The sequence below is a fragment of the Delphinus delphis genome, chromosome 11 (genome assembly GCF_949987515.2).
Source record: "Delphinus delphis chromosome 11, mDelDel1.2, whole genome shotgun sequence".
NCBI classification, from domain to species: domain Eukaryota; kingdom Metazoa; phylum Chordata; class Mammalia; order Artiodactyla; family Delphinidae; genus Delphinus; species Delphinus delphis.
In genome coordinates, this window is record NC_082693.1 from 36,489,909 (window position 1) to 36,506,044 (window position 16,136).

Below are 16,136 nucleotides of genomic sequence, written 5' to 3' on the forward strand. Positions count from 1 at the left end.
GTTGATTGTGGAGCTTTAATCCACTGCTCCTGAGGCTGCTGGGAGAGATTTCCCTTTCTCTTCTTTGTTCACACAGCTCCTGAGGCTCAGCCTTGGATTTGGCCCCGCCTTTGCGTGTAGGTCACCTGAGGGCGTCTGTTCTTTGCTCAGACAGGATGGGGTTAAAGGAGCAGCTGATTCGGGGGCTCTGGCTCACTCAGGCCCGGGGTGGGGGGGGGGAAGGGTTTGGAGTGCGGGGCTAGCCTGAGGCAGCAGAGGCTGGCGTGACGTTGCACCAGCCTGAGGCTCACCGTGTGTTCTCCCGGGGAAGTTGTCCCTGGATCACGGGACCCTGGCAGTGGCTGGCTGCACAGGCTCCCTGGAGGGGAGGTGTGGAGAGTGACCTGTGCTTGCACACAGGTTCTTGGTGGTGGCAGCAGCAGCCTTAGTGTCTCATGCCCGTCTCTGGTGTCCGCGCTGATAGCCACAGCTCGTGCCCGTCTCTGGAGCTCGTTTAGGCGGTGCTGTGAATCCCCTCTTCTTGTGCACCCCGAAACAATGGTCTCTTGCCTCTTAGGCAGTTCCAGACTTTTTCCTGGACTCCCTCCCTGCTAGCTGTGGCACACTAGCCCCCTTCAGGCTGTGTTCACGCAGCCTACCCCAGTCCTCCCCCTGGGGTCTGACCTCTGAAGCTGGAGCCTCAGCTCCCAGCCTCCACCTGCCCTGGTGGGTGAGCAGACAAGCCTCTCGGGCTGGTGAGTGCTGGCCAGCATCGATCATCTGTGCATGAAACTCTCCGCTTTGCCCTCTGCATCCCGTTGCTGCACTCTCCTCTGTGGCTTGAAATCTTCCCTCCTGCCCACCCCCTGTCTCCACCAGTGAAGGGGCTTCCTAGTGTGTGGAAACTTTTCCTCTTTCGCAGCTCCCTCCCCGAGGTGCAGGTCCGTCCCTATTCTTTTGTCTCTGATTTTTTCTTTTCTCTTTTGCACTACTCAGGTACGTGGGGATTTTCTTTCCTTTTGGGAAGTCTGAGGTCTTCTGCCTGCATTCAGTAGGTGTTCTGTAGGAGCTGTTCCACATGTAGATGTATTTTTGATGTATTTGATGTGGGGAGGAAGGTGATCTCCACATCTTACGCCTCCACCATCTTTAGTCCCTCCCTCTGCAGGACTTTTAAAACAGTGACTGATGGACTTAGTACCTGCCTGGATCAGGAATGATAGAAGGATTGATCTATAAAATGATCACATTTAGAACTTTACTCTGGTATTAATCAGCTTAAGTTCTTACGAAGTGTAGTAACAGGTTCATTAGTTACAGTGTTGTGTTTAACATGGATTTGATCAATTGTTTCCCTATTTAAAAATCTTTCTTGTGGGAATCTTATGGTAAATTTGGGAATTTAATTCTAGTTAATTTTAAGAAGATTGACCATACCCTGTAACGGAGATCCAGTGGGGAATACAGGAACTATCTTATAAATTGATCAAAATGTATTGGGCACATCAGTTTTGGGTGAGAATTTGGCTGTATTGCTGTTTAAAGTTGATAATACCATTTCCAGTGTCTATTGAGAGAAAAGTATTTAAACAGGTGCTGAGATTAATCTTATTGCTGCATGACTTGTAATAGCAAAAAGCAAAACTGAACATAGCTAGTTACAGCACTAGAGATCTTGTTAAATTATGATGTATGAGTAGGACCGTATATTATACAGCCATTAAAAAAGACTCATGTAGGGACTTCCCTGGTGGTCCAGTGGTTAAGACTCCGCACTCCCAATGCAGGGGGCCCAGGTTCGATCCCTGGTGGGGAACCAGATCCTGCATGCCGCAACTAAGACCCGGCACAGCCAAATAAATAAAGTTTAAAAGGAAAAAAAAAAAAAAAGAAGACTGAGGTGGTACTGTGTGTATTGACATGCTCAGATCTCTAAAATATGTTGTTAGATAAAAACATGCATAGAAAATATACAGAAAACACTTGAACCTGTAGTTATCTGTGATGAGTGAGATGTGGAGGCCAGGGCATCTTCTCATTTTCACTTTTTTTTTTTTTTAAATAAATTTATTTATTTATTTTTGTCTGTGTTGGGTCTTCGTTACTGCACACGGGCTTTCTCTAGTTGTGGCGAGCGGGGCCTACTCTTCGTTGCAGTGCGCGGGCTTCTCATTGCGGTGGCTTCTCTTGTTGCGGAGCTCAGGCTCTAGGTGCGTGGGCTTCAGTAGTTGCGGCACGCGGGCTCACTAGTTGTGGCTCACGGGTTCTAGAGCGCAGGCTGAATAGTTGTGGTGCACGGGCTTAGTTGCTCCGCAGCATGTGGGATCTTCCAGGACCAGGGCTTAAACCTGTGTCCCCTGCATTGGCAGGCAGATTCTCAACCACTGTGCCACCAGGGAAGCCCCTTCACATGGTTTTTACAGTGACCATGTATAATTTTTTTAATCAGTAAATAAAATGTACTGTTGTTCATCTACATGTAGTTGTCCTTTGATATTCTTTACTTTTACATTTTTATTTGAGCAGTGGTGTGGTCTTTTCTGAAAATTTAAAAACACTTTTAGAACCATTACAGTGAGTTTGTCTTCAGTATTACTGCTGAAGTGACTGTCCCACTAATATGAGGTTTGTGGTATCTTGTTATTATTATTATTTTAAATTTAGGGCCTCTAGAAAAGGAAACCAGATATATGTGGTGGGAGTTAAAAAACAAGATGTAAATCTATTTTAAATCTCTGCTGTACTGTTTTTCTATTTCAGTTACCTAGAAAAGTACGAGAAAGTTCATCATTTTGGGGAGGATGATGATGAGGTACCACCAGGCAATCCCAAACCACAGCTTCCTATTGGTGCAATTCCATCTTCCTACAATTACCAGCAACACAGTGTGTCAGGTAAATATCACTGGAAATGAACAAGGCATAGTTCCACAGTTTTGAATTAGGAAAATAGACATCGTCCAATGAATTGAATTGAACTAATTGGTATGAGGTCCCTTTCTGTCATAGCCTACATATAAGATTTTTAGTTGCAGGAATTTAGCATTACAAATATATATTTTCAAGTGAAGTTTTAAAATTATTTCTTTGTCTAAAGATTAGTTTGACCTGAATAGTTACTAAAATGAGGAGAGGAAGGTCCTGTTAGGATTAGGGAAGCCAGAGGAGTACTCATAGCATCTAGATTTTCTACAATTCCTGGAATTCCCAGCACCAGAATTTCTCAGAAATGGTTCTTACTATTCAGCTATTTTCCTGCCATGGTACCAGGGATTTAAGATTCTTTTCATTTATGTCATTCTTGTAATGGTTATAGAGGAATCTGCAGCTAAAAAGAACAGGACTCAAGTTGGAAATAATCAGGTTGAGAGTCTAATAAAGAGGTTCTTGAGACAGAATAGATGGGAGTTCCGTTGTTTGTGGCTCGGGGGGTTGAGACAGTGATACTTAGGAAGAGAGCTCTGAAGAGGTAAGCATCTCTTTTCTTTAATCACTAACATTTGGCCTGAAAAAGAGGAGATACATCTTTTTCAAGGGTATGTTCTTTATAAAATATACAGTTATCTAGATCTTTATTATTCTTCATTGGTACTAATACCAATCTCTTAGGTAATCCTTAGTTTTAAGCTCCCTTGTTTGTGCCAGTATCACTGATTTAAATTTTCCATTATCTATTTTCAGTTTCTTTCATGTTGAATTTGACTCTGTTTCTTCCCCAATCAGCTGAGGAAACAGAATCTCGTAGAATCTGTGATCTCCCGTTAGAAGAGGTTTTCATCTGATGCTTTTGTATAGTTGGGGCTTGGGAGGGGTGGTGGCAGTGGTGAGTGCAAACCAAATCTAGCTTTATCTTTAATGAGGAGTTATTACCTCAAGAACTACTGTTAAAAGGGAACATTTTAAGTCACCATGTAGAAGATCTTACTAATAGCTTAAGCGGATTAAATAAAATGGGGTGACTTGTTAGGTGATATGCTTCCTGTTTTTAAAAAGAGCTAATGACCATTATCTAATTCAAGGATGTTATCGAGGGTATTCCTACACTGAATGAGACCTTGTACTAAAGACCTTTAAGACCATCTTGTAACTGTGTTGTTCCTATATTTCATCAACAGCAGAACTGTCCATTCTTGTAGCTTAAATAGAGTTTGGTGTCTATTCCAGCTTCTCCATTTCTACATTAGATCTTGTTTAAAATGAAATTTTTTTCTGGATCAGTTTTTTTTTTTTTGTCCCCCTCCCCTAATTAAAGATGATTTACTTCAAAAAAAAAGATATTTCTGGTATTTCAGAAGCCTAATGAAAATCATTGATAGAGCTACACAATTTTTAAGGGAATGACAATTTCTTGATCTGGTGTTACAATAACTCCTTTGTGATATGCTATCATATGTCTGGTTTTTTTTTTTAAGGAGAATCTGAGTAGTTATGTAACGTATGTAACATGTTTGACAAAATCAGGATTGGGGACTCATGAAAGGAAAAAAAAACTAGGACTTGCTGGGGAACATCAGACTACAATATATCTAATTGAAACTGAAAAGAGGTAGTGTTGCAGGGCAGCATTTATGAATTTGAAGGTGCTTTTTATTTTTCTAGAAGGAGCCATAGCAACATTATGACAGTGTTCTAAAAATTAACATGACCATCAATATATAAAACAAATCCTTCACTGATGATTCTTTTCAAATGCCGTTAAGGAAATATAGTAAGCTTCATAGCTGTCAATATATATGTGTGTGTCTGTTTGTGTGTGTGTAAATAAACACCAAAGTAGAATTACATGGTGGTAGATTAAGAGCCTTAGGAAATTTTAATAAGAATGTTTAAAATATTTGTGTGTACATCTTTGATTATACAGCCTTACTCTTCTTATAGGTTTAGATTAATGTATTTGGATAAATGTATTTTATCTAGAGATGCTTATATTGTTGATATTAAGAAAAGGTATTCTAAAACAGTATTTTGAAACGTAATATAATAAATTGGCATTTAGTATGAAGTGCAATTCTACTCATAATTGTCATGATAGAATATTGTACATTGATAGAATATGGGACCAAATTTTCCTTTAAGGATACTGACGCCTTTTGCCCAGTGACTTGAAGTGGCCAAAAAAGTATTCATAGATTTTGCTTTGAATTAGTAAGTATTGGCATCAAAATATGGTCGTTTTATTTGCATAGTTTTTCATACTTTTCCATGCCATAAATACCTAATCTTTTTGTTTCCGTCTTTATTCTTTCTTCCTTGGTATTGATTTGGATACAGTCAGTTCTGCAGAATTGTAGTGTAGATTACTAAGGACTTTTTGTTCATCTTCTCTTACACTTTAAAATTAAAAAATTAATTAGTTTCTAAATTAAAGATTTTTAATTTATTTGCAATATCTTTAGTAGAAGAATTATGAAAGGCAAAATTGGTACATGACAACTCATTGAAATTAATAGAATTGCAGAATTTTAGAGCTAGCAAGGATTTTAGTGATCATTTAATCCAATTCAATCATTTCAGTCAAAGGAGGCCAAGCACCCTATCCATTTGCATTTTTGTTACATAAATTTGGGAGAGCTTATACAGGAAGATGTATTATTTTAGTTTTATCAGTTGTATTTGAGCAAAAATTTTCCTTTACATGTCCCATATTCTTATAGACATTTGAACTACAGCAATCACTGCCAGTATCAATGGAAAGAATGTACTGTCTAGTATCTTTAATGTAAACAGCACTCCAGGAACAATTCTCCCTTTCCTCTAAACTGAAAACAAAGAGATTACCTCGGATTAAATTAGTTTGTCAGCAGTGATGCGTTTGTATAAACATTGAGTCAAGAATGTTGAAAATTTCCGATCCCATTCACATTATAACATTGTAGCTATTTAATCATACCTCCTTGGGGATGGGAAGGGAGGCTCTTAAAATCTTGTAAGCATTTTCTCATATATTATCGTAGGAATCTTTACCAAGCCTCATATAATTAGAGGACTTTTCATAATTATCATATTTATTCATCTTATTTTAATTGGAGATGACTTTTGGCAAAGTCATTCACGTAAGGATGTATTGAATTGAGTATATGATGGCATCTGTTATTCTTCAGTAGCAAACAGAACAATTCCAAGATCATATTGAAAGCACATAAAGAAGACTGTGACAGATGTTGAATATAGGTTCCAATTTGTTTTCTATTGAAGAGATTTGCATGAAAATTTTGTGGAATTTAAAAACTTAATTATTGCTGAGACTTGGCATCTCATGATCAATTCCACTGTGCGGTATAGAAATATCAAAATCCCTAATTCACGGAAGTTATGTTACATTTTCCCCAGATATTTATGTTATTTATAAGAAATTTTACTTTTCAAGATTATAAAAAATGAACAGCATATTATTGTTCAACCTTAAATATTATAAAGAATCGGTGTCTTATTCATTTATAAGTGTATTGTGATACTTCTTATTGGAGAAATTCCTAGAATATTTTAGAATTGAAGAGTTGTCTCAGATATCTACATTGGGAAATGAAGAAGTTTCTTACATGATTTTCTTCTCTGGCATGTTGTGACAATAGATTCCTACTTGCATTCCATTTAGTGACATTTTAAAAAGATTTTTTTTCAAATCCATATTTTTCTGAAATGTTTCATCTAGCAGTTTTCTAACTCTTGTTTCTTGCCATTTCTCATTAAACTAATTAGATCTTTATGTGAAAAATGTACTAGGGGTATATGTCTCAGGACGTAGCTGCCAAGGCCTAAACTGCACCAATTAAGAGTCAGTATTTCTAGAAATATAACATTTTTAATATGTATATATGATGAGTATAAAATATATTAGTGTTCTGTAATCCCATCTTCCCTACCTTCAAAGTTCTAAAAATGTTCTAATTCTCCTACATAAAATCTTAGTTAGGAAAAGATTTGTTAGGACACAGGCATGAACTGTAGAGGTAGAAATTTATAAACCACACTTCATCAAAATTAAAACTTCTCTTTCAAGACATTGTTAAGAAAATGAAAAGGTAAACCATTCACTATCTGGGAGAAAATATTTACAAAATAAATATTAGATAAGTGACTCATATTCAGAATATTTTAAACTGACAGTATTAAGTGCCGACAAGGATGTACAGCACCAGGAACTCTCTCATACATCGCTGGTGGAAAGACAGAATGTTACCACCACTTTGGAAAACAGTTTCACAGTTTCTTGCAAAGTTAAACATACACTTTGTATGACCCAGCAATCCAAGAGAAATGAAGAAATATGTCCGCACAAAGTCCTGTATGTGAATGTTTACAGCAACTGTATTCAGAAGGGCTAAAAACTGGACACAGTCCAAATGTCCTTCAACTAGGGAATGGATAAACAAATTATGTTACAGCCATACTATGGCAGTAAAAAGGAACCAACTATTGATACACACATCAAAATGGATACTAACCTCAAAAGCATTTTGCTAAATGAAATAAATCAGGCACAAAAAGATATATATTGTGTGATTCTGTTTAATTGGCATTTTGAAATAAAGTAGATCAGTGGTTGTTTATGGATAGAAGAGAGGATCAACTACAAAGGAGCATAAAGAAACTTCTTTGGGGTGATAGAAATACTCTCTATCTCCATTGTGGTTGTGGTTAAAAGACTATCAAAACTCATAGAACTGTAGAACTAAAAAGCATGAATTTTACATATTATGTGGCAACAAATCTGACCTAAACAAGTAATAATCCTCCCAAAATTGGGTAAAGAAGGTTGGCAGCATGTTTAGAAACATGATATTGTTAAAAATTTGAAAGGAACCGGTCTTTCTGGCTTATAGTATTTAAAAATTGGAATAAGTCCCTTGAAATACAAGAATAAAAAATGTAGACAAGGTAAATTAAAATAAAGATACAATAGTAATTTTGCAATGATATCCAACAGAATATGTACATTTTTTATGTTTTAATACTTTTTGAGGAATGTAATTTTCACTTAAGTTTAGAAAGTTGAACTCTAAACTTCTACTCAGTTTATATTTTATAAAAGAAAACAAACTTCTGTCCTGTATTCAGAAGATATTAACCATAAAAGGTTTCTAATCCTTGATATACTTAACAGTGTTTTCGTTTTTGTCTTTGTTAGATTATCTGCGTCAAAGTTATGGGCTGTCTATGGACTTCAATTCGCCAAATGATTATAATAAATTGGTGCTTTCACTATTATCTGGACTCCCAAATGAAGTGGACTTTGCTATTAATGTATGCACTCTCCTATCAAATGAAAGCAAACATGTCATGCAACTTGAAAAAGACCCTAAAATCATCACTTTATTGCTTGCTAATGCTGGGGTGTTTGATGACAGTAAGTTTTAGCCTTAATGTTTTGTATAATCATTGTATTAAAGGTGTTATAGATTTTTTTTAAAGGTTTTTAAGGGGAAAGTACTTTTCATTAGGCAATATACTAGCATTCTTTATTTCCTTTTGTTATATTAAATGTATTATTATTATTTTAATTTAATTAATTTATTTATTTATGGCTGTGTTGGCTCTTCATTTCTGTGCGAGGGCTTTCTCTAGTTGTGGCAAGCGGGGGCCTCTCTTCATCGCGGTGCGCGGGCCTCTCACTATCGCGGCCTCTCTTGTTGCGGAGCACAGGCTCCAGACGCGCAGGCTCAGTAATTGTGGCTCACGGGGCTAGTTGCTCCGCGGCATGTGGGATCTTCCCAGACCAGAGCTCGAACCCATGTTCCCTGCATTGGCAGGCAGATTCTCAACCACTGCGCCACCAGGGAAGCCCGATATTAAATGTATTATTTAAAATAATGAATGTTTGGATTTTTTTTAACCTTATATTTTTGAATAATAAAAGCCTCACTAGAGCTTTTGAAATTAAAATGCTGTATTTTTCTTATAGTAAATGTGGGTTTGTTGATTTGAGAAAATTGTTTGATACAAAATTCTGATAGCGAAAAATAGGACCTGGAAGAAATTGTTTTCTGAAGTCTGTTTCTGCTGGTGTGTAGTTATAATTTTTAACTAAACAATTTAGGTCAATGAATTTGAAAATTTGCTGCATAATCAAAATAAGAATGATCAAGTATTTCGTATTTTTTTACTCGTAGGATTTGTTATTTGTAGGTTTTTATAAATCACGTTCTTTGTTTTCTGTGTAATTATCTCAAATCTAGGTTACTTTTCAGACCAAATTGCTCAATTCTTTAATTGAGCAATTTAACTAGCAATCCCTAGTTTAATAGGGATTTAGAAAATATGTTTTAAAATTTTTTCCTGCTATATTTTTTCTTTTTAGAATATTCTATGTCAGCTGAATGTTATTGACATAAAATTTTTTCTTGCTTCTCAACCCTCCTTCTACCCCAATACCATGTAACTTCTTTTGTCAGAAGTATATTCTATTAATGGATTAAGGTATTGATATATTTTGAAATTATCATATAGGAAACTATATAGAACAGTAGATATAGTCTGAGAATTTCATGTAATATTTCATAGGTTCATGAGTATTTTTATGTTTAAACAGTGATGTGTTTGCAAATGAGTTCATTTTTCTGTAATTTGGGTCAGTAGTATAATTTTCAAACATACTTTTATTTGGGATTATCTAAGTAGGATTCCTTTGTTGTTGTTGTTGTTGCTGTTGTTGTTGTTATTGTTGTTGGCCATGCCGCACGGCTTGTGGGATCTTAGTTCCCTGACCAGGGATTGAACCAGTCCCTTAGTTCCCTGACCAGGGATTGAACCAGTCCCTCGGCAGTGAGAGCACGGAGTCCTAACCACTGGACCACCAGGGAATTTCCTAAGTAGGAGTCCTTACAATTTGACATGCACTTATTTTGTATGAAGACATTTTGAAATTAAACAAAAGTGAAAATGAGTTTCTTACCCTGCCAGAAACTATTCTTGGTTACTTGGAGGAGGAAAAAAGATTAGCACTTATCAGTTTGTATTGTAACTTTGAAGATCTAAATTTGGTAGATTTCCATCTCACTCTCATTTTCTTTGCTTCCTGATATTTCATTTTGATCTTTTAAAGACATTTTTCAGCATTTAATATAGAATGGTTTAAAATTGTTTCACATTTTTTTAGAAATCTTAAAATGAAGTTTTTAAAAATAGTAAATATTCTCAGACCAGAATAATTTTAGTGAATTCTTACCATTTAATCATTGAATAAGAATTACATTTGTATATATGATAAAAGTGAGCTTACCACCTTTGATGCACTGAGGCATGACATTCTTTATACCCAGTTTATCTTCTTGCATTTTTTAGCGTTTTTGTTTGTCTCAGACTAAATTATTATGTAGAGTAGCAATCTAAAACATTAATAATTTAGCAAATGCTGTTTAACGGATGTTTCTTTTATTTCAACAGTTAGAAGTTTAGAGTTCCAGAGTACATAGGGACTTTATGAAGACCGTATACTTAAAACAGTGGTTTTACATTATGAAAATAATTCTTTTGAGTTTGAAGATTAAGGGTATATTTGATTATGGGCATATTTCATAAGGCTCTTGAGAGGTTTTGAATTTTTTTAGGGAATGGAATTTTAATTGAGAGAAAATGTAGATACCACTTTCTTTGAAGGTGTGTAATGTTTATACATATATGTATTTGAAGAAGTATAATAAAAATTCCATGTGACAAAAATTTAGTTTTTCCATCTTATATTTCCATTCAGTATTCTTTTCCCAGTGAAGTTTTTCTTTATAAGGTTTTCTTCAGGACAAACAAAATTTTGTCTCTTTAGTAGGGTGTGGACTTCATTTTTCTGATTCAGCTGCTACGTCTATATAAAATTGATGTTTTATGAAATTCTTCTTTAGGTCACTGTAGTTAAATTTATTTATTAAAAACTTCAAATCTGTTCTTTATATCATGTCCCCATGATCCTAATATCAATATAATGTTAAACTGTTTCCATTCTTCACCCTTATTAGTACTTTTTCAATGAATAGTCTTATTCTAACCTAAGTACTTTACAACTTTAACTCAATATTAAGTAAAAATATTAGATCTATACTTAAAGGCATGATAAGACTGCAAACATTCATTAAATCTTTTACAACAGAAAATATATCCATATGTTATGCATGTCACAGCACATCCATTTAAGGAGATTTACTTTTGTTTTTTTAAAGAATTACATTCATAAAACTAGTTTTTCTGTTAAAAATTGCCAATACATAGTTTTCTCTCTGCATTTGAAAACCAATAGCTTTCATTACAGAATACAGATAATTACAGGTAGTTGATGAAAGTACCTACCTAATTTTTAAAGGTAGATGCCTATTGTGTCACAGCTTAGACATTTATATTATACAACTTTACTGTCTGGTCCTGTAACTGACAAAATGAGTTAGCAACGCAGAGGAGAGAAAAGCTATATGTATCTATCTATATACCTTAACCTCTGTTGTCCGGAGGGGGCAGGGTGTTATTAAGAAGCTTTTGAAAATAGATGGTTTGACTTTGCTCCTGATAACTTTATCAAGAAATACAAACGAGCTATAGCTGAGAATGTTTCCTAAAGGAGATTTCATTGTGGGAATTATTCCCAAAGAATGCCTTGTCCACTAATATTTCAAATATGAATTACATAATTCTTTTTGAAATGACTATGAAGATTTAAAGTTATAACAGTTTGGCAATCTAATAGCAGTAGCATCAGTTTGACTTTTTAATATGTTCCTCTTCTACAAATGAAAACTAATGCAGAGTAACTATTACAGTACCCTCATTTTTTTCTTATTGTCTGTATAACTATTATGAAAGTGAGTTGTGTATTTTTAGATTGTAGTGACATAAACTTTCTTTAAATTCTATAATTTAAAAAAACAGTATTTCAAAAGAAATTATCATGACTTTCTATCATTTATTATGAAACAATTTTTAATGAACAAGGTATCCTAAAATGTAGTTTCACTGTTTTTCCAAACCTACCTATTAAGGAACTAAGTGAAAGAAATAATTTCATTTTACTGAATACACTATTATTCTTTTAGCTTTAGGATCCTTTTCTACTGTATTTGGAGAAGAATGGAAGGAGAAGACTGATAGAGATTTTGTTAAGGTAATTCACGTAAAATAAAATGTTGAACCACTGAATTACATGTAGCCAAGGGCCAAGGGTCAATGGTTGCTTATTTTATATACAAATTGTGATTAACTTGAGTAAAAAATTGTTTAGAATAGCTAATAAACAGAAGTAAAGTTTTTAGTTATCATACATAGATTTCTGAGAATGATAAATCTGTAATAAAAGCAGTAAATCAAAGGATACCCAGACTGTGAGTAGCAGTCCTGGTAATTTCCTTAGGATTCTTTTTCAGTTCACTTAATCACTCTTCAGCTGTGTCTAATATGCCACTTGATTTGTTTGTTAAGTTTTATTATAGTCACTGTGTTTTAATTTCTAGAAATTCTCATTGTATTTTTTCAAATTTTCCCTTTTTGATCTTCTCCTTTTATAATTTTTAAAATATATATTTAAAATATCTTTATTAATATAATTAAATTATATATTAAATATATGATATATAAACATGAATATATCATATATTTTATATGTAAAATATAAATGAAAGCTTAAAGATATGTACATATACACATACCTGATAATGCTAATGTCTAAGCCTCCTGCAACTCTGATTCTGCTGATTCTGACTTGGTGGATTATTCCTTTGTGTTTTATAATGTTGGTTTATAAATGTCAGCAGATTTCTTTCTGTAGGATTTTTGTACAGATTGGTTGGAGAGTATTTCTTCACTTCTGTGTTGCTTTTGCCAGTCACTTGAAAGGAAATACTGATCAGAATGACTTTATAATTTTTTTATTGGAGATTTTTCTGATTACTCTGATGGTAAAAACAAATCCATGGGAGATGTGGAGCAGTCTAGTGGTGAACATATCATGGATTGTTTTTAACTGAAAGCTCACGCAGAGACAGTCAATCCCTTTTGTCTCCCTTTCTTAGGGTATTAAACCTTCAAATTTCCCACCATGATACGGAGTTGCATTTTTAATTCCCAGTTTTACAAGCTCACCAAAGTTTTATATTCTGTCCTTACCCCACCCACTAAAAGCCAAGTCTCTTGATTGTAGTTAAGCAGGTAATTTCTATAACTCCAGAAAACTGGTGAGTAAAATGTAAGATGCACAAAAAAGTACACTAAAGTAACACATGCAGTCACAATGGGGAATGTGTTTGTCAGTATAGTCACTAATCACATGAAATCAAGAAGACACCAGTATGTTGAAGATGAATAGATGATCACCTCTGTTTTCATTAATTTCTGCTATTTATATTTTATTCTCATACTGTATTCTTTGGGTTTAAGTTTCTTCACTTTTTCTAATTTCTTGAGCTGGTGCTTACAGTTATTGATTTAAAAAATTTTTTTTCTAATATATACATTTGAAGCCATAAAATTCCATCCAAGCACATATTTAACTTTATACTTCCAATTTTGATATTTCATGTTTTTATTATAACTCATTTAAAAATATCTTCATATTTCCATTATGATTTTCTCTCTGAAACATAGATTATTTAGAAGGGAATTTTCTTAATTTCCAAAAACATGAAAAATTTTCTAGTTTCCTTTTCTTAATATCTAACTGTATTTCAGTATGTTCAGAGAAACATACTCTGTATAATTTTAAACCTTTGAAATGTTTTCACCCTTTATTTGGTAGCTTAGCATTGATCAGATTTTATAAGCACTCCATGTGTATTTGAAAATAACATACACAGGCATATCTTGCTTTATTGCCCTTCACTTTATTGTGCTTTGCAGATACATTTTTACAACTTTAAGGTTTGTGGCAACCTTGCGATGAGCAAGTTTATCAGTGCCATTTTTCCAACAGCATTTGCTCATTTCATGTCTCTGTGTCCCATTTTGGTAATTTTCAATATTTCAAACTTTTTCATTATTATTTTATTATTATTATATTTGTTTTGGTCATCTGTGATCAGTGATCTTTGATTTTACTACTGTGGCTCACTGAAGGTTCAGATGATGGTTACCATTTTTTTAGCAATAAAGTATTTCCTATTCAAGGTATGTACACTGTTTTTTTAGGCATAACGCTGTTGCACACTTCATAGACTACAGTGTAGTATAAACATAACTTCTATATGCACTGGGAAACCAAATTTGTGCTGACTCACTTTATTACGATGTTCATTTTATTGCGATGGTCTGGAACTGAGTCTGCAATATCTTCAAGGTATGCCTGTATTCTGAAGTTGTTGGGTGTAAGTTTCTATATATGTCAGTTAAGCCAACACAGTTAATCATTTTTTGGTTTGTTTTTGTTTGTTTTTTGCGGTACGCGGGCCTCTCACTGCTGTGGCCTCCCCCGCCGCGGAGCACAGGCTCCGGACGCGCATGCTCAGCGGCCATGGCCCACGGGCCCAGCCGCTCCACGGCACGTGGGATCCTCCCGGACCGGGGCACGAACCCGCGCCCCCTGCACCGGCAGGCAGACTCTCAACCACTGCGCTACCAGGGAAGCCCCAGTTAATCATTTTCTAAAAAATTTTTTATTGGAGTATAGTTGATATACAATGTTTTGTTAGTGTCAGCTATACAGCAAAATGAATCTTTTATACATATACATATATCCATTCTTTTTTAGATTTTTTTCCCATATAGGTTATTACAGAATATTGAGTAGAGTTCTCTGTGCTATTCAGTAGGTCCTTTTTAGTTATCTATTTTATATATAATAGTGTGTATATGTTAATCCCAATCTCCTAATTTATACCCCCCCCCCCCCCCGCTTTTGATTTTGGTAACCATAAGCTTGTTTTCTACATCTGTGACTCTTTCTGTTTCGTAAATAAGTTTGTTTGTACCGTTTTTTTTAGATACCACATATAAGCAACATCATATGATATTTATCTTTCTTTGTCTGACTTATTTCACTTAGTATTATGATCTCTAGGTCCATCATGTTGCTGCAAATGGCATTATTTCGTTCTTTTTTATGGCTGAGTAATATTACATTATATATATGTACCACATTTTCTTTATCCATTCCTCTGTCGATGGTCATTTAGGTTGCTTTCATGTCTTGGCTATCGTAAATACTGCTGCAGTGAACACTGGGGTGCATGTATCTTTTCAAATTATAGCAACACACTTAATCATGATACTTAATAGTTCCACGTCAGTACTGGCTCTTTGTTTTCTTTTTTAATTGGGGTATAGTTGTTTTACAGTGTTGTGTTAGTTCCTACTGTACAGCGAAGTGAAGTAGAGTTCCTTGTGCTATACAGCAGGTTCTTATTAGTTATCTATTTTATACATATTAGTATATATATGTCAATCCCAATCTCCCAGTTCATCTCCCTTCCCCCCTCCCCCGCTTTCCCCACTTGGTGTCCATACATTTGTTCTCTACATCTGTGTCTCTATTTCTGCCTTGCAAACTGACTGTCATACAGAGTGAAGTAAGTCAGAAAGAGAAAAACAAATATCTCATATTAACGCATATATGTGGAATCTAGAAAAACGATACAGATGAACCAGTTCGCAAGTACTGGCTTTTTCAGCTGTTTATTTCTTCATTTATGAAGAGACATATGTTAAAAGCACCCAGTTTGATCGAGGATGTGTTTCTTTCAGCTTATAGTTCTATAATAATTGTGTTTTTATATTTTGAGAATGGGCTATTCAGTGCACACAGGTATAGTTGTTACATCTTTCTGGTTAATTGAACATATTATAAAGTGTCCTTGTTACCTTTAAGTCTCCTTTATCCTTTTTTTTTTGGTCTGATATCAATATAACTATATCAGCTTCCATTTGGTTGGTGTTTATATAGTTCATATTTTTATTTTTATTGATTTCTTTTTTTTGTGGTACGCAGGCCTCTCACTGTTGTGGCCTCTCCCATTGCGGAGCACAGGCTCCGGACGCACAGGCTCAGCGGCCATGGCTCATGGGCCCAGCCGCTCTGCGGCATGTGGGATCTTCCCAGACTGGGGCACAAACCCATGGCCCCTGCATCGGCAGGCAGACTCTCAACCACTGCACCACCAGGGAAGCCCTATATAGTTCATATTTTACTTTCAGTCTTTTTTATCCTTATAGATGAATGTTTTTTTTGTAAATAACATATATTTCAGTTTTTTT

General features: G+C 35.0%; 1 protein-coding gene across 4 annotated transcripts in view; it reads left to right on the forward strand.

The window, feature by feature from the left end:
* The window catches only part of ARID2 (AT-rich interaction domain 2), a 171,898-nt gene that overhangs the window by 85,579 nt on the left and 70,183 nt on the right, over positions 1-16,136 (forward strand). For all 4 annotated transcript variants that reach the window (XM_060024620.1, XM_060024623.1, XM_060024622.1 and 1 more), the window contains 3 exons: positions 2,740-2,873; positions 8,107-8,325; positions 11,993-12,060. In XM_060024620.1, the coding sequence (XP_059880603.1) occupies positions 2,740-2,873; positions 8,107-8,325; positions 11,993-12,060 (421 nt within the window). The remainder of the gene's footprint in view (positions 1-2,739; positions 2,874-8,106; positions 8,326-11,992; positions 12,061-16,136) is intronic.